The sequence below is a fragment of the Pristis pectinata genome, chromosome 3 (genome assembly GCF_009764475.1).
Source record: "Pristis pectinata isolate sPriPec2 chromosome 3, sPriPec2.1.pri, whole genome shotgun sequence".
NCBI classification, from domain to species: Eukaryota; Metazoa; Chordata; class Chondrichthyes; order Rhinopristiformes; family Pristidae; genus Pristis; species Pristis pectinata.
Genome location: NC_067407.1, coordinates 115,011,495 through 115,031,638, shown reverse-complemented (window position 1 = coordinate 115,031,638; position 20,144 = coordinate 115,011,495). Strand labels below are relative to the sequence as shown.

General features: G+C 40.9%; 1 protein-coding gene across 8 annotated transcripts in view; it reads right to left on the bottom strand.

Annotated features, from left to right (window-relative positions):
* Positions 1-20,144, bottom strand: part of mta3 (metastasis associated 1 family, member 3) — a 188,536-nt gene that overhangs the window by 156,297 nt on the left and 12,095 nt on the right. For all 8 annotated transcript variants that reach the window (XM_052012144.1, XM_052012141.1, XM_052012137.1 and 5 more), the window contains exon 3: positions 9,985-10,078. Coding sequence is in view for 5 of the 8 variants with exons in the window: in XM_052012137.1 (XP_051868097.1) it covers positions 9,985-10,078 (94 nt within the window). In the remaining 3 variants the exon portion in view is untranslated. The remainder of the gene's footprint in view (positions 1-9,984; positions 10,079-20,144) is intronic.

The following is a 20,144-nucleotide window of genomic DNA, read 5'->3' as shown; positions in this document are numbered from 1 at the left end:
TACACTTCGGGAGATCGAATTTGAAGGAAAAATACAAGGTTAATGGCAGGACTCTTAGTGGACAGTCAGAGACTTTTTCCCAGGGTGACAATGGCTGTCATGAGGGGACATAATTTTAAGGTGATTGGAGGAAGATGTAAGGGGGATGTCAGGGGTAAGTCTTTTTTTTTACACAGAGAGTGGTGGCTGTGTGGAACGCACTGCCATCAGAGGTTGTGGGGGCAGATACATTAGGGACATTTAAGAGACTCTTGGACAGACACATGAATAATAGAGAAATGGAGGGCTATGTGGGAGGGAAGAATTAGATAGATCTTAGAGCAGGATAAAATGTTGGCACAACATTGTGGGCCGAAGGGCCTGTACTGCGCTGTAGTGTTCTATGTAGAAAACTTGTTTCTATCCATTGGTTCAAAGATCACCTAGAAGTTACATGTTTGGTATTTTAAATAATGGAGATGCGATTCTTTAATTCATGACTAATTCGCTCATTTTGTTTGCCATTAGGTGTTAACCAAAGGTACATGTAATTGAAAAAGAATCCAAAATTTTCCAAACTATAATACAATAGTTACTCTGCCCTAGTTAAATTTGACATTTTCAAGAGGCAAATGAAAAAGCAAGGCAAAACCACAATTTAACAAATTTTGGTTGGAAGGTTTGGTGCAGATAGAGACAATGCATGTGTAGGATACAGGCAGTAACAGCTTTGAATAAAATGATGCCACCAGGAGGTGGTGGATGAGAGGAAGTCAGGAGAGCACTGAAATGGTCAAGACTGGAAATGATGAGGGCTAAAGCAGGGATGGCGTTGGTCAATTTGGTGCAGTTGAAAAAAATAGACCTTCATGCTGGGGCACAAAATAGATGAGAAGGATTGAACAGTGCTTCATGGTTCCAAATGAACATTTAATCGTTCCATGAAAAATCTCCTACACATATTTATCCTTTGAGCTGGCAGTCTCACGTCACTTCATTACTTTTATCACATCAATGACAGATAAGGCCATCACTCCAACCACTGCCTTGCATTATTCTCCATCAAACCTAATAACCTATTTTCTACTTGATCCATCTGGGGCAGGATAGGAGTCTCCGAATTCACTTATAACTGTTCGTGTCAAATCCCGACTGCCTAACCTTAGTATGATTATCTACTCAACACAATCTCACTTCTATCTTTGATGTCCTGGGCCCATAAATCTCTATTGCTGTGCTGGTCATCCCCTAGTATACCCCTCATTCTTTGCTCCCTTTACCCCCAAAGTACACAGACATGAATGAAAATACTGACAAATGGTTAAGTTATATATTGCCAGATCTGGATTAGGAAAACAGGACAGAGAACCAGGAGTAATCCATTGAGATCCTCAAACCCATGCAACCATGGCTGATCTGTAACCCTTATTTATTTTGGCAAAAACAAAACCTTTTTTCAATTGACTCTGCCCTGCTGTCAGTGTGGAGTTTGTAATACTCCTTGTGATGACATGGATTTTCTCCCTCATCCCAAAGAAGGACAGAGTGGTAGGTTAATTGGCCACTATATATTGCCCCTGGTGTGTAGATGAGAGCTAGAATCTGGGGGAGTTGATGGGAATGTGGAGAGAATAAAATGGGATTAGTGTAAATGGGTGCTTGATGGTTGATGCTGACTCAGTGGGCCAGAGGGCCTATTTCTGTGCTGTACATCTATGACCTCATGAGAAAGTGCAGGAAGCGCCTATACAGATATTACCAGGTTTGAGAGGATGCAACAGTCAGTGAATATTAAGTTGATTGGGCTCCACTTACAGAGGAAAAAACACAAAAGTAGAAATCTTATAGACGTCTTTGAAATTCAAAGTGCAAGGGAGACCATTTCAGTTACAGCGAAATTCAGAACAGGAAGCTATAAATCTAAGGTAGTTTGTTCTTGAGAACTCATCCCTTGCATTTAAATGAACTGTGATTGAAGTGTTTGAGAGTACAGGCAACCCCTGAATTGAGTCCATTTGGGTAATGTAAATTTGCCCTTACAGACTTTAAAAATCACTAACCAAACATTTTGAGATACAAAGTAAAATTCGCTCTTACAGAACTTGTGTGAAAAAATAATCACAGAATTTATTTCTTTTCGACTCACTTTTCTTGACATGCACAGATGACAGGCTTCCTGTTATAGAAAGCGGTAATACAGACCATTTTCTAGGAAGGCAACACTCCCACCCAACCCCTATATACATAAATATAATTTAAGTAGAATTTGCTTTCTTAGTTTCTTGCAAATTCAGTGAAGACTATCATTATAGATCACTCATTTGAAGTCTTTTTCAGGTGTGCCATAAAGTATTTAGTTCAGTGTAAAACAAACTTTGCTTTTAGATTCTTTGGACATCACATTAAGGTTTGAAAATGACAGGAAAAAGATGACATCATCAATTTGAGTCAGACAAGCACTCCGTATCCACGGTCATGCAATTTCCCAGAATAAAATTCTGAAGGCTGCACAAGAACAAATAAAACTTTGGGAAAGTTTATCTCTGACTCCTGAAGGAAATAAAGGAAACAAACTCAAAGACTACTAGCTAGTGTTATTAGCCCCAAATCACTCAGTTCATAATTCAAGGATATTGCCTCTTAGAACATGGAACAGTACAGCACAGGAACAAGCCCTTCAGCCTATGATGTCTGCGCCAACCCTGCCTGCGCATGACCCACATCCCTTGATCCTCTGCTTGTTCATGTGCCTGTCTGAATGCTCCTAAAGCACTGCTATCGTATCCCTGGCAGCGTGTTCCAGACACCTACAACCTTCTTGTGCAAAAAAATACTTCCCTCGTACATTCCTTTTAAACTTCTCCCCCCCACCTTAAACCTATGCACTCTAGTATTTGACACTGCCATCCTTGGGAAAAAAAAACTCTGACCACCTACCCTCTCATAATTTTATCACACCTCAGCCTCTGGTGCTCCATTGAAAACAATCCAAGTTTGTCCAACCTCTCCTTTTAGCTCATACTCTGCAATCCAGGCAACATCCTGGCGAACCTCTTTTCCACCCTCTCCAAAGCATCCACATCCTTCCTGTAATGTAGCGACCAGACACCCACCCAGGTCATTCTCTCTTTTCTCCTCTTCCATCAGGTATATGATACAGGAGCCTGAGGGCACGTACCACCAGACTTAAGGACAGCTTCTACCCCACTGTGATAAGACTATTGAACAGTTCCCTTATACGATGAGATGAACTCTGACCTCACGATCTACCTTGTTGTGACCTTGCACCTTATTGCACTGCACTTTCTCTGTAGCTGTGACACTTTACTCTGTACTGTTGTTGTTTTTACCTGTACTACATCAATGCACTCTGTACTAACCCAACGTAACTACACAATGAATTGATCTGTACAATCGGTATGCAAGACAAGTTTTTCACTGTACCTCGGTACAACTGACAATAATAAACCAATACCAATACAATACTCCAAATGTGGCCTAACCAAAGTTTTATACAACTGCAACATGACTTGCCAACTTTTACACTCAATACCCCGACTGATGAGACCTTCTCTACTGCCCTGTCCATTTGTCTTGCCACTTTCAGGGAGCTGTGGACTTGTACCTTCTTGTTCACCTCCTTTAAAACAAGTCTGTACTTGCTTGATGTTATGGTGATTTATTTCAGGGATCAACCACTTGCTTGTGAGAGAAAAAAATTAATGTATGGACTGGTTCACTTCCTCCATAACTCAAGTACGTTACTCGCCCTCTTTAATTTATCCAGCTCGAATACTGTAGCTTTGTGACCCATGCATTTCTTCTATTCTTTTAAAGATTGCAATCAGATCTATTGAAGGAATACAATTTTCCAAAACAATATCCATTCTCAAAGCCTGATGTAATTTAATGCACTTTAAGCTAGGTATCATGTCATGGCCACCACATGTTCATTGCATATACATGAAAATTGGATATGATATTTAACTGGTATATATCTCACAACATCTTACAGATAAAAGGCCAGACTATTAGAATGCTATTCCATGCAAGGCATGTATAAAGATACACTTCAGAATAAACTTTATATGTCCTCAATATCATTTAAAGGTGTTGCAAATAAGGCCAAAACAAAATGACATTGTGTCCATTAGTTTGAAAATGGGGTATACTCTAGGTTAGTGCACCTTATTGCTGGTTTACGCCAAGGTACCTGCAGTTGTTTTCACAATAGAATCTTATACTGCATCTACCCAATCATTGTGCTTTTAAGTCTGATAGTAAGCAGGGAGAGGATTAATTAACAAGTCATTTAATGAACTGTGTATGGTGGTCTTACCTTTAATCAAAGAATCTTAATTTCTGCATCTATTTATTGCTGAATTTTAAAGATATTAATTGAGAACGATTTTTAATATGCACTTTCTTACCATAAAACTGCATTTAACTGCCACAAATTATATGATTAAGATGCAGTCTTGACATTTTAATGTTAATTAACATTTCCTGGTTTGAATCCTGAAGCATCTAAGGAACCTGTTAATTAATTATTGGGTTACTTGTTAAGAAAATATTGTTAAATAAGCATAACTTTTGTTCTAGGTCAGCACATAAAATTACCAGTTGTTCGATGTCTACTAGCACTTTTAGTTTTGTTTCATATTAGCAGGTAACTTTTTCACATCTACATCAATTTTACATGGGTGCACATCAGCTTTGTTAATACAATGCCACAGAATCATGGAATTGCAAGGACCCAGGAGGCCATTTGGTTTATTGAATCCATGCCAATTCTTTGTAGAGCTTCCACTTTTCTTTGTAGATGCAGAAATTAAGATTCTTTGATTAAAGGTAAGACCACCATACACGATTCATTAAGTGACTCTCCCAAGAGCCCTGCCTATAATTTTTCCTCAGTTTCCTATCAATTCCTTTGTGAAAGCCCTTATTGACTCCAACTTTGTTTTCGGGCAATGAGTTCCAGATCAGAACCACTCGTGTTTCTTTACATATCTCCGCCCATCACTTCAAATCTGTTTCCTCTCGTCCTTGAACCATCCACTGATAGGAACAACTTCTCTCTGTTTACCCTCTCCAAATCCGTGACAAGCTCTGTCTCTATCCAACCTCCATCAAACCCACATACCGTGACACTCTTTTTATGTCCTTCATCGTGGTTTTTAAAATTTTAATGAGAACACGATAGAATTCAAGCAATACTATTAATAAAGTATCTTTGTAATGTGCAGAAACACTTTTGTGACGGTTTATAATTATGTCCAAAATAATTGCAACAACTGTAACATAAGCAAGATAAAGTATTTGACTACTTCTTTTTTGATTTTAGTGGCGATCAATATACCATTGTCACCGGCAGGCATTGAATGGGTTAAGTACTTCCAAGCTGTTGTTTTAATCCCAAAATGGCTGCTCGCCTAGATCAAACTGGCTGGTGATGTTGATGGAGGGGTGGGGGGTGGAGAAGGGAAGGGCACAGGAAGCACAATCTGATATCGCCATCTCACTGTTATGTAGCATTACAGGTCACATGATTTAAGGACCTCCTTATCTACAGTGGGTTAAGAAGTGCTTAAGAACTGTGCTATTTTCACACTTGTTTTTGTCTATTAATCAATAGAGATGCTAATTTTAAAATACTTTTCTGTTTAACAAAACACAATTGGGCTTTAAACAATACAGAACATAAGTTTAAGTTAAATTTGGTTGCTTTGCAATGCACCATTAAAGTAGCTTCAGTGACCTCAGCCTAGCCAGAAAAGAGAAAGACAAAATAACCCGACTGAAAATAGGAATCTATTTAATTACAGTTCCAGTGAATCACAAAATTTGAAACATGCTTTACTTTACTTTTTAATTGAACTCTCTCTGAAATCTTTACACCTGCTTATTTCTTTGGCTTTCTTGCATTTTGTAAATGTGGCAATAATGAATGACAATTTTAGTTTCCACTTCTCAATTATTCCCAACTGTTTATCAGACTATTTTTCTTTTTAATTGCATTACCTTTTAGTAGGAATCTTTTGGTTAGGTGGAAATACGTTAATCATGCAGAATTACATTAAAATTAAAATGCAAACAGCATATCTTCCAACCTCGAATGTTCTTCATTTCAGTCACCAACTCCACAACCTCCGCATTAGGCACCAAACACAAAATGCCGGTATCAGTCACAGTTTTCCCTCCCAGTATTTCTCAACATTCTGGTTCACTCTTCCATCCCCACTAAACACCCTTTCCCCTTCTCACAGTATTTTTCAATGCAACAGGTGATGCAACACTTGCACTCTTTCTTCTTCCCTTCCCACCACCCAGAAACCCAGTCTTTTAGGTAAGTCAGCAATTAACTTGCACATATTCCAATTCAGTGAACTGCACCCAGTATTCATGATGTAGTCTCCCCTTCAGTGGGGAAATCAAAAGTAGATTGGGCGACTGTTTTGTAGAACACCTCCCTTCAGTCCGAAAGGGCAACCCTAAGCTTCCAGTTGCCTGTCACTTTTATTCTTTGTCCACTTCCAATCTAACCCATCTTCAACATCCTACATTGCTTCAACAACGTCCAACGCAACTTTGAGGGACAACATATCATCTTCCCTCTCAGGACATCATAGGTCTGTGAACTTAAAATTAAAAGTAATAATTTCAGGTAACCAGCCTCTTTTTTTTCCTCCAAAAAATAAACTATCCTGATTAGTTTTTTTTAAATCTCTTGCATCTCTAACTGCCAGATTTCAAGGCAATTGTTACCTTGAAAACTTTGGTCTGTACCCTCTCTGCAACTTGAAAACACTCCTTTTTTTTCCCCACTTTTCCAATTTCTGATGAAAGATCCTTGACCTGAAATGTTGACTGTTTCTCTCCCCACGGATGTTGCTTGAGCTGCTGAGTGCTTTCAGCATTTTCTGCTTTTGTCACAGAAACATCACCTTGCACTCAATCCTAGAATCATGAGCTGTCCTCAGTCCCAACTGACTGCACATGTGTCACTTCGCCAAAGTTCAAACCAGGTAACTATTTTAAAGTCATTAACAAATGTTTTACTGAACCAACAGAGTGGAGCTTGGAATCAGTATGGTCTGTACCATTTTAGCTGTTCTTATTGAAGGCGAAGGTTTGGACATTACGAATTGTTTTTGATGCCTTGAATCTAGTAACTCCTGCTGCAAAGTAGAAATCCTCACTTTTGCATGGTGAATGGCCTCACACAGTCTAGAGTCAAACAGGAAGAAATGGCACTCAAAATACTTGAGAGCCATTATACAACTGTACCTGGAGGAAGAAGTTATACACGAACAGACAAGTGGAAGAACCAACTACAGCAATATATTATGACTTGATTTAAAAATATTACTATTTGATACATATCATGGCTATGTTTATTCGGTTTTGTAATATTCCACTTTACTCGCCAAATTTTACTCCTGACATTTCCACAATATTGACAATTCATGCAAGAATGTTTATGGTTACCATATAATAAAACAAGAGTATCCCAGCTTCTTCTTCACATCATTAAGAGTGCAAATGAACCCAAAATAATGATGGCACATCCACTGGTTATACAATTGAACTATTGCTGAAATTAGAGATACAACTGTTTCACTCCAAATTAAACACCAAATTGCTCCTGTAAGGCAAGAGTACAGGTCTTCCCCAGCTTATGAACATGCAACATACAAATGAGCATTTGGGAGACCAGCGAAATGGATTTGCTGACCGCTGCAGGGCTGCGCAGGCATCTTCTGTCGTGTGGGAACACGTTTCACGGTCACATTTCCAAATTGCAAAAGCTGTTTGGGTTACAAACAGTTCACAGGAATGGAACCCTGCTATAACCTGGGAAAGAGCTGTACCAATTGTGGGCCAAAGGGCCTGTACTGTGCTGTAGTGTTCTATGTTCTATCATTGCTATAGGTTTGCTGTTTTACAAGTAAGCAATCTAGAATACGATCCTTCTATTTCAGATTGTGGCACCTGCACCAATGCTGCAGATGAAATCTCTACTACAACATAAAAACAGTCACGTAAACTCAAAAGTGAGAAAAGGTTAAATGCGATGCATGGAAGAAAAGATTTCAATATGTCAGGATTTAAAACTTCCTTACAGGTGAGTAGTAAATGTCAGCACCACCAACTTCACTTCTAAAAAATACATGAAAACTATTAGAGATTTAACATGGATGTGCTTTATGTCCAATTTTCCCTCTGGTGAAAATCCAGATTTTGTACACTGTCCTAACTGATGTAGAAGTTAAAGAACAAATATCTCATCACAAAATAGCAAAATTAGTGTCTTTCAATGTTTATTCTGGCTTGACAATTTCATGTTACCAAATATTAAGTTGGACAAGCATTCTGCAAAACAGTGCCCAAATGTGTAACAGTGCAAAAGCAAAAGTGTTATTATGTGCGGCATTAAACAACTCCAAATGGCATACAAGAACAAGCATTAAATATGGAGCAGACATTGAATTTATCCATTGTCCTAATGTACCCATAATACTAAAGTACATATTAGCTAGCTTGGAAGTTCATTACAGATTAATGCATTATTTTACACTCGCTAGCTCAGAATTATTAATACACGGAAAGGGTGTAATGGAATTTAGAATCAATAGAAGTGAAAGCCATCAACTTTTTAAACACATGCTCTGCTAATTTAAGAACATGACACAGCAAATCAGTCAGATTTTAAAATCAGAATACATAAATTTGCTTCAAAATCAAAAAAACCTGCAGATTCTGAAAATCTAAAATGAAAACAGAAAATGCTGCAAATACTCAGCTAGTCAGGCTACATCTGTGGGAAGAGAAACTGTGAATGTTTCAGATCAAAGGGTTTCATATGCAGCCTGTCCTGCTGAACATTTCCAGCATTTTCTGTTTTTATTTTAAACTTTCTCCAAATAACAGTTAACAAGCTCATACGTAGACTTTTTCTATAAACCAGTACATGCAAAATTCTCAAAAGCACTAAACAACTTTTCACTTTATCACTCTTGAAATTATGCAACACCTTACAAAGCATAAATCAAGTTCTCCTTCTAACCCAGCTATATTCTTCACAAATTACAACATAGGTTGAAAGGCATATAGAAAAAAGGATTTCTAACATTCAGTGGCAAAAAAAGGAAATTAAGATTGATCAATCGATGGAGACTTTTAGACTAAAATTTGGCTTCACCTAGCAATAGTAATTTATAGTATAAATAACAATTCTTATTGAAGTAACTTCAAACTCTAAGATAACTAAAAGTTGGGGTCAACAATACCAAAATGATCATGAGATATTCCCCACATTAAAGCAGAATCATTCAACAGATTTCTGCCATGAGAGACACGAGGAAGGGAAAAACTGAAGAATATGCTTACATGAAATTGTTTTGTATAATAGATGAGCTAATAAATTCAAAATAATATTTCATGCAGTCAACTCAGAGTACTGAAATCCCTCAACAAGTAGGGTGGCATGGTGTAGAATGTTGTGCCACTGAGTAGGAGAATGTACTCAGACACACCACATTTCCATTGTAAGCACCAAGGAAACTTGCATCACTCAAACCAGCTAAGAATTCAGTATTTCCAAAAAGAAAAGTGGAAGAACAGTTTTGATAGCCTTTCTTCTTCATAAAGAATGAGAATAATAACTCGGACAACCTGGAAATATATTTCCACAAATGTCTACCTTATGTGCTCTAGTATGTATTTAAATTTCTCTCAAATCAACAGCAAAATCTTCAAAAAAATAAATAGGTTTTAAAAGACAATATTTTGTGCACAAGAAACAACAAACCAATTTCCTATTGCTACACAGAGATGCTTATAGAACCATAAAAGAATTGTCCATCGACTCTGCTGAATAAACAAATTTTAAACAGCTATTTTGCCTTATGCTGGTATAAACGTGCCCCCACAGATCAGAAAGTTAATCAACAACTTCAAATTCAGAACTTTAAATCTTAAAATGATTTAATCTACACTTACTTGCATGTTTATCCGCAAGTACTATTAGACTGTTTGAAATGTCCCGGCGCCGATAGAAGCAGACCACTTTCGCTTCCACGTTACCGCTTGCAGTCTGGAAAAAATAGTCAAAATATCAAATCATGTTTCTTTAGGAGAGAGACCTCTATAACATGTACTAGTTTTGTCAATAATTACAAATTCTGATGAAAATCAATCCAAGGAGGAAATTAGAAGTGCACACTTAAGCATATTATTCCTGCACGTACTCCTGGGAAGAAACTTACAGTGAATACAAAATTTCTCAATTCTTTCTCACCTTCATATTAAATTGAACCCCGATTTTAAATTCCATTTACTTACTGCACTTCAACTGAGAAAATTAGCTGGTAGAACCACTAACAGAAAGGTCAAACGGTGGTGCTTAGGCTGATATGTCTTCCAATCCTCCTTCAGTTTTGACAGCACCTTCTCACTGTACTACGGGGATGGTGCCAACTCTATCCGTTCAGCAAAACACATGCATGTGGACAGTTCCAAATACTTCAAGCACACCATACATCAGAAAGCCACCATTCCAGACCTTAGTCAGCTCTGCTTAATAGAAAACAAAGTTGCCTGGTCAAAACTACCTACTTTCTTCTGAGATGCTTGTTTGATTCTTAATACATCATTAGAGTCCAGTGGCAATTTTAGCCACTGAGCTGTGCTGAGAACCCAGAATAAAACAGGAATAAATAATTAAGTTTTAGTTATACTTTCCTTGTGCAGTGAGAAAGACAAGAGCTCCCCACTGCAAAAGATCTACTAGCCAACTTTGCTATCTTCTGTTCTTGGGCTGCATGACGGCACATAGAACATTACAGCATAGTACAGGCACTTCAGCCACGATGTTGCGCTGACATTTTAGCCTACTCGAAGATTAGATGTTCTGCACTTCCAACCCTTCCATGTATAAGCAGAAAATCATCCAAAGGGATCGAACTGAGACAAAGTTAAGATAACCCAAGCCTCATTTCTGGAGCAGCGAGTTTCAGCTTCATTTACTACCCATTTTCCCCCAAAGTCAAAATTGGTTTCTGCTCACATTAACAGGTGAAGGGAACAAACAAAGTTTGTGCAGAATCAGAGGCATAAACCCATATGTAGACATACCCTGAATATTACTAAATATTTACACATTTTAGTCAGGGCACCCATTCCTAAGAAAATACATAATGTTTGTAATGTAATAAATTAACATCCATCCCTGGTTCAACTCCCGGACACAATGTCTCTTTGTGGTTCAGTGGAGATCTGTCCTATCATGCAAAGCAAGAATCCACGTACACAATAAATTCATTGGATTCGAATTTCTCTACTGTGAAGAATTACCACATTACTGTTATTTCCAAATAATGATCCTAATCTTACAATTTTATTGCACACAAGAGTCCAATGCTCCCCATAATTGTCCTGCTCTCCCTACTCTTCAAAGGGCACATGGTGCATCCAAAGCTGAAGAAGAAGTCAACAGTGAGACTGTATTTTCAGCCTTTTAATTTTTTCTTTATTTCAAAGTTAGTGCCATCTGTCATATTCCTTTGTTTCTGTTCCATTTGCACCTCGACTTCAGAGAGCTCCAATTCTTTTTCAGCAATGTTATCCATGCTTTGTTCACAACTTGAGATTAAATTAAGAACCAGTCTGACCTTACTATTCACCACATATTCCATCACACCAATCACCCATCCATACAAGGCATAGAATCACTGAAATGTTATGATGCAGAAGGCTATTTGACCCATTAATATATTGTCTATTAAAAAATAGTAATCCAGTCTCATCCCACCTTCCCATTGCTCTGCAGGTCATGGCGCTCCAAATGTTGTTTCGAGCCACAGATTATTACAGCATGCAAACAAGCCCTTCGGCCCAACTCACCACAGTTCTCACCAAGCTAGTCCCATTTGCCCGCGTTTGGCCCACATCCCTCTAATTGTGATGATGGTTTCTGCCTCTTCCATTGTTCCAGGCAGCAAGTTCTAGATACCAAGTCTAAGTGAAAAAATATTTCCTCATCTCTCCTCTTATTCTTCGAGAACACTACAGCACAGTACAGGTCCTTCAGCCCACAATGTTGTGCCGACATTTTATCCTGCTCTAAGATCTATCTAACCCTTCCCCCTCCACATAGCCCTCCATTTCTCTCTCATTCATGTGTCTAAGAGTCTCTTAAATGTCCCTAATGGATCTGCCCCCACGACATCTGCAGGCAGTGCGTTCCACGCACCCACCACTTAGAAAACTTAGACCTGACATCCCCCTTATACCTTCCTCTAATCACCTTAAAATTATGCCCCCTCATGTTAGCCATTGTCACCCTGGGAAAAAGGCTCTGACCGTCCACTCAATCTATGCCTCTTATCTTCTTGAACACCTCTATCAAGTCACCCCTCATCCTCCTCCTCTCCAAAGAGGAAAGCCCTAGCCCACTCAACCTATCAGTTACCTATCCTGGTATCACCTACCAGTTAATTTAAATCTATGTGTGCTGTTTTTTAGTCCCCTTGCAAAGGGAAATAGATTCTACCTTTTCATGCCATCCAGGCTTTTCACAATTTCCCTTTGCAAGAGGACTAAAAAACAGCACACATGGATTTAAAGTAACTGGTAGGTGATACCTGGGTAGGTAACTGATACCAACTTATCCAAACTTTCTTCAAAGCTACAATTTTCCAGTCCTGGCAAAATCCTCATCAATCTCCTCTCTGATCCCTCCAATGCAACCCCACTTTTGCTGTAAGGTGGTGATCAGCACTGATATGCAGTACTCAAGCCGAAGTCTAACTAGCTTTGTATACAGTTCGAAGATAACTTCCCTGCTCATGTAGTCCATGCCTCAGCTGCAAAGGGAAGTATCTCACATACCTCTTTAGCCATCTCTAAATTTACACAAGGTCCTTCTGTTGCTCGACACCACTCAATATCTTTCCATTTCCTGTATATTTCCTTGTCTTGCTGCACCTCTCCAAATGCAGTTCTCACACTTTTCTGCCCATTTTTCCATTCGCCACATTTCTACCCAACTAATCAGACCATCTACATCTTGCAAACTTAAGCTTCATCGCTGACAACACCACAGCCAATTTCTGTATCATCCGCACCACTTTGTTATAGAACACAGAACATTACAGTACAGTACAGGCCCTTTGGCCCATAATATTGTACCAACATTTTATCCTGCTTCAAGATCAATCTAACCCTTCCCTCCCACATAGCCCTCCATCTTTCTATCATTCATGTGCCTATCTAAGAATCGCTTGAATGTCCCTTATGTTTCCGCCCCCAGAACCTCTGCCGGCAGTGTGTTCCACGCACCCATCGCTCTCCATGTAAAAAATTTTCTCTGACATCCCCCCTATACCTTCCTCCAAACACCTTAAAATTATGCCCCCTCGTGTTAGGCATTTTCGCCCTGGGAAAAAGTCTGACTGTCCATTCGATCTATGCCTCTTATGATCTTGTACACCTCTATCAAGTCACCTCTCGTCCTCTTTCTCTCCAAAGAGAGAAGCCCTAGCTAACTCAACCTATCCTCAAAAGATATGCTCTCCAATCCAGACAGCATCCTGGTAAATCTCCTCTGCACCCTCTCTGAAGCTTCTACATCATTCCTATAATAAGGCCACCAGAACTGAACACAATACTCCAAGTGTGGTCTAATCCAGAGTTTTATAGAACTGCAACATTACCTTGCGGCTCTTGAACTCAAGACCCCGACTAATAAAGGCCAACACACCATGTTCCTTCTTAACAACCCCATCAACCTGTGCAGCAACCTTGAGGGATCTATGGACATGGACCCCAAGATCCCTCTGTTCCTCCACACTACAAAGAGTCCTGCCATTAACCTTGTATTCTGCCTTTAAATTTGATCTCCCAAAGCGTGTCACTTCACACTTGAACTCCATCTACCACTTCTCAGCCCAACTCTGCATCGTATCAATGTCTTGTTGTAATCTACAGCAAGCTTCTACACTATCCACAACACTACCAACCTTTGTGTCATCTGCAAACTTACTAACCCACCCTTCCACATCCTCATCCAAGTCATTTATAAAAATCAAAAAAAGCAGGGGTCCCAAAACAGATCCCTGCAGAACACTACTGGTCATGGACCTTCAGGCAGAATACACTCCATCTAACACCACCCTTTGTCTTCTATGGGTTAGCCAATTCTGAATCCACACAGCCAAGTTTCCCTGGATCCCATGCCTCCTGACTTTCTGAATGAGCCTTCCGTGAGGAACCTTATCAAACACCTTACTGAAATCCATGTACACCACATCCACTGCTCTACCTTCATCAATGTGCTTTGTCACATCCTCAAAGAATTCAATCAGGCTCGTGAGGCACGACCTGCCCCTCACAAAACAATGTTGACATTCCCTAATCAGCCTATGCTTCTCCAAATGCTCATAAATCCTGTCTCTAAGAATCTTCTCCAGTAATTTGCCCACCACTTACTTCACTGTTATCCCTAATACCTTTCTTAAACAAAGGAATAACATTTGCCACCCTCTAATTAACTGGCACTACTCCTGTTCCAGCGAACAGAGAGCGGAGAGTGCCGGAAATATTAACGAGGAAGCAAGTTTTTTTTTTTCTTTCTAGTGTTCGGAATAGTGGCGAGTGACTGCGCAGGCACGTGACGTCACTCGGAAGCGCGCGGACGATTTAAAAAGCAGACGACCATATCCAGCGGGCAACGTCGGAGCGGGCAGCGAAGTGAGAGGGAGCAGAGTGGGTTAGGCTTCGGCGAGAGTGGGAAAGAGGCGAGACTAATAAGAGAGGGGGTAAGTTATTAGTTTATTTGTAGAACTCAGTGGTATTCAGCAGTATGCATCTGGGGTTGGTCTTATGTTTGGAATGTCAGATGTGGGGACCCTGGGAGACTACCAGACTCCCAGATAACTACATCTGCGCAAAGTGCACCGAGATGCGGCTCCTCAAGGAACGGATTGAGAGTCTGGAGCTGCAGCTCGATGACCTTTGGTCGGTTAGGGAGAGCGAGCAGGAGATAGACAGGAGTTATAAAGAGTTTGTAGACAGCACCTCTGTGGTGGTCCCCCTCAAAAACCGATATCTCATTTTAGATTCGGTTGGAGAGGATGACCTGATAGAGGAAGACCTCAGCAACCGGGACCTTGGCACCATGCCTGGTACTGTGGTCCAGCGGAGGAAGCGAAATGCAGTGGTTATTGGGGATTCTATAGTAAGGGGTACGGATAGCAGATCCTGCGATACCGACAATGAATCTCGGATGGTGTGTTGCCTCCCTGGTGCCAGGGTACGGGATATCACGGACCGGGTCCAGAATATTCTGAGGGGAGAGGGTGAGCAGCCAGAAGTCTTGGTACATGTAGGTACCAATGACTTAGGTAGAAAAAGAGGTCCTGAAGGAGGAATACAAGGTGTTAGGGAGAAGGTTGAGAAGTAGGACCTCAAGGGTAGTAATCTCAGGATTACTACCTGTGCCACGTGTCAATGATAGGAAGAATAGAAAGCTCTGGCAGATGAATGCGTGGCTGAGTGACTGGTGCAGGGGGCAGGGCTTCAGATTTTTGGATAATTGGGTCCTTTTTTGGAGGAGGCATGACCTATTCGCTAAGGATGGGTTGCACCTAAACTCCAAAGGGTCCAATATCCTGGCGGGAATGTTTAATTTAGTTGTAGGGGAGGGTTTAAACTGATCTGGAAAGGGGATGGAAACCAGGATGTTAGGTTACAAGATGCTAAGGTAAGGGAGGAAGTTTATAGAAACAAGTCTAATGAGGATGGCAAGAAGGACAGGCAGGTGAGAAGTCAGGATAATTTGCTGAATAATAGAAGTACAACAAATCAGGATGTTAGGATACAGAATGTTAGGATAGGGGATGAGGTATCTAGGAACATGTCTAAGATAGTATGTAGTGAAGATGGTAAGAAGGATAGACAGGTGAAAAGTCAGGATAATCTGCTGAACAATAGAAGTACAATAAAATCAATAGCAGATACCGGACTAAATGTACTATACTTAAATGCACGTAGCATTAGGAATAAAGTAGATGACCTAGTGGCACAACTACAGGTTAATAAATATGACATTGTGGCAATCACCGAGTCATGGCTTTATGATGGATGTGATTAGGAACTGAATGTCCAGGGGTACACAGTGTATAGGAAGGATAGGCGGGTAGGCAGAGGGGGAGGTGTGGCCATGATGGTTAGTAGTGATATAAAATCAATAGAAAGGAAGGACATTGGGTCAGAGGAGGTGGAATCCTTATGGGTGGAGCTAAGAAATAGCAAGGGTAAAAGGATAATAGTAGCAGTCATATATAGGCTCCCTAATAGCAGTCAGGAAGTGGACGATAAGTTGTAGTTTGAGATAGAAAAAGCATGCCAGAGTGACAATGTGAAGATAATTATGGGGGATTTTAACATGAAGGTGGACTGGGAAATCCAGCAAGGTGGTAGAACTCAGGAGAGTGAGTTTGTGGAATGTCTGAGGGACGTTTTTCTGGAGCAACTTGTTGAAGAGCCCACCAGGGGATCTGCTGTTTTGGATTGGGTGCTGTGTAATGAACCAGAGGTGATTAGGGAACTAAAGGTAAAGGAACCACTGGGAACCAGTGATCACAATATGATTGAGTTCAGTTTCAAGTTTGAGCAGGAGAAGCTGATAGCTGGTGTATCGATATTTCAGTGGAACAAAGGAAATTACAATGGTATGAGAGAAGAGTTGGCCCAAGTTGATTGGAAGAGTAAGCTAGCTGGAGGGACGGCGGAGGAGAAATGGAAGGAATTTCTACAGGAAATAAGGAAAATGCAGGATAGATATATTCCAAGAAAAAAGGTTTTGAATGAAAAAAAGGCACAAATGTGGATAACGAGAGAGGTGAAGGTTAAAATAAAAGCAAAAGGGGCGGCGTACAAAGAAGCAAAAATTAGTGGGAAAACAGAAGACTGGGAAGCTTTTAAAAACCTGCAGAGAGAAACTAAGAAGGTCATTAGGAAAGAAAAGATGAATTATGAAAGGAAGTTGGTGGATAACATTCGAAAGGATACTAAGAGTTTTTTTAAATACATAAGGAGTAAAAGAGAGACACGGGTTGATATAGGACCAATTGATAACGGTGCAGGAGATATTATAATGGACGATAGAGAGATGGCAGAGGAATTGAATGAATATTTTGCATCAGTCTTCACCGTGGAGGACATCAGCAATGTGCTGGTTAGTCAGGAGTCTCACGAAATGGAACTGAGTTCAGTTAAGATTACTAGGGAGAAGGTGCTAGGAAAACTAAATGGGCTAAAGACTGATAAGTCTCTCGGACCGGATGAGGTGCATCCCCGGATTCCGAAGGAGGTGGCTTTAGAGATAGTGGAGGCACTGGTGATAATTTTCCAGGAATCGATAGATTCCGGCATGGTTCCGGAGAACTGGAGGGTCACAAATGTAGTTCCGTTGTATAAGAAAGGTGGGAGGCAGCATAAAGGAAATTACAGACCTATTAGTCTGACGTCAGTGGTGGGAAAATTATTGGAATCTATCCTCAAGGATGGGGTTACAGAATACTTAGAGGTGCAAGGCAAGATAGGTCCTAGCCAACATGGTTTTGTGAAGGGAAGATCCTGCCTGACCAACCTACTGGAGTTTTTTAAAGAAATCACAGGTAGGGTGGATAAGGGAAAGGCGGTAGATGTTGTGTATTTAGACTTTCAAAAGGCCTTCGATAAGGTGCCTCACAAGAGACTGATTAATAAGATGAGAGGTCATGGAATTACGGGTAGGATAGCAGAATGGGTGGAGCATTGGCTGGTTGGCAGGAAGCAAAGAGCGGAAATAAAAGGATCTCGTTCTGGTCGGTTACCGGTTACTAGTGGTGTGCCGCAGGGGTCGGTGTTGGGGCCGCTCCTTTTTACCTTGTACATTAACGATTTGGATAATGGAATAAATGGTTTTGTGGCTAAGTTTGCAGATGACACCAAGATAGGTTGAGGAGTAGGGAGTATTGAGGAGATAGGAAGGTTGCAGAGGGACCTAGACAGTTTAGGAGAATGGGCAAGGAAATGGCAGATGAGATTCAATGTGGAGAAATGTGCAGTTGTACTCTTTGGAAACAGAAATAAGCGGGCAAATTATTATCTAGAAGGAGAGAAAATTCAAAGTATGGAAGTACAAAGGGACTTGGGGGTACTCGTGCAGGATACCTTAAAGGTTAACCTCCAGGTCGGATCGGTGGTAAAGAAAGCGAATGCTATGTTGGCATTCCTTTCGAGAGGTATAGTGTATAAAAGTAAGGAAGTGTTGATGAGGCTCTACGGGGCACTAGTGAGGCCTCATTTGGAATATTGTGCGCAGTTTTGGGCCCCACATCTTAGGAAGGATGTGCTGACGTTGGAGAGGGTTCAGAGGAGATTTACGAGGATGATTCCAGGAATGAAAGGGCGTTTGTCGGCTCTTGGACTGTACTCACTGGAGTACAGAAGAATGAGAGGGGACCTCATTGCGACATTTAAAATGTTGATAGGAAAGGACAGAGTAGATGTGGCTAGGCTGTTTCCCTTGGTGGGTGAGTCCAGGACCAGAGGGCACAATCTTAGAATTAGAGGGTACAGTTTTAAAACAGAGATGAGGAGAAATTTCTTTAGCCAGAGGGTGGTGAATTTGTGGAACTCCTTGCCACGTACAGCAGTGGAGGCCAGATTAGTGGGGGCGTTCAAGGAGGAGATAGATAGATATCTAAATAGTCAGGATATCAAAGGATATGGGGATAAGGCCAGAAATTGGGATTAGAATAGGGTTTTTTTTCCCCATTCCCCATTTCTTTTTCCCTTTTCCTTGGAGCAGACTCGATGGGCCGAATGGCCTCCTTCTGCTCCTGCTCCCTTGTCTTGTGATCTTGTGGCCAGTGAGGATGCAAGGATCATTGCCAAAGGTGCAGCAATCTCTTCCCTCGCTTCCCATAATAACCTTGGATATATCCCATCTGGTCTTGGTGACTTATCTATCCTAATACTTTTCAAAAGTTCCAGCACATCCTCTTTCCTCACGTTGACATGCTCTAGTGCTTCAGCCTATCGTACGCCATCCTCACAAAAGTCATGGTCTCTCTCACTGGTGAATACTGAAGCAAAGTATTCATTAAGGACCTCCCCTACCTCTTCCAACTCCAGGTACATGTTTCCTCATTTATCCCTCACTCCAGTCATTCTCCTATTCTTTACATACATGTAGAATGCCTTAGGGTTTTCCTTGATCCTACTTGCTAAGGCCTTCTCATGCCCCCTTCTAGTGCTCCTAAATCCATTCTTAAGCTTCCTCCTGGCTATCTTGTAACTCTCCAGAGCCCTGTCTGATCCTTGCTTTCTAAACCTTAGGTAAGCTTCTTTCTTCCTCTTGACAAGATATTCTATGTCTCTTTTCAACCACGGTTCCTTCAATCTACCATCTTTACCCTGCCTCAATGGGACAAATCTATCCAGAACCCCATGCAAGCACTCCCTAAACAACCTCCACATTTCCATTGTGCACTTCCCCAAGAACACCTATTCCCAATTTACGCTCCCAAGTTCCTGTCTAATAGCATCATAATTCTCCCTCCCCCAGTTAAATACTTTCCCATATTGCCTTCTCCTATCCCTCTCCAACGTTACGGTAAAGGTCAAGGAGCTATGGTCGCTGTCTCCAAAATGCTCTCCCATTGAGAGATCTGAAACCTGATCAGGCTCATTGCCTAGTACCAGGTCTAGTATGGCCTCTCCAGTCAGCCTTTCCACATACTGTGTCAGGAATCCTTCCTGGATATCAAGAGTGCAGGGGCAGCATGTTCCTGTTAGGGGGATATCAAGAGTGCAGGGGCAGCATGTTCCTTTTAGGGTGAAGGGTACAGCTGGCAAGTTTACGGAACCCTGGCTGACAAGAAATCTTGAGGCTCTAGTCAAGAAAAAGAAGGAAGCATATATTGGGTTTAGGTCAGAGACGAGTGAATCCCTTGATGACTATAGAAAGATTAAGAGTACACAAGAGGGAAATCAGGAGGGCAAAGGGTGGGTATGAGACGGATCTGGCAGGTAAGGTTAAGGAAAATCCCAAGAAGTTCTATAGCGACATTAAAAGGGTGGCTGAGGAGAGAGTAGGTCCCCTTAGAGAT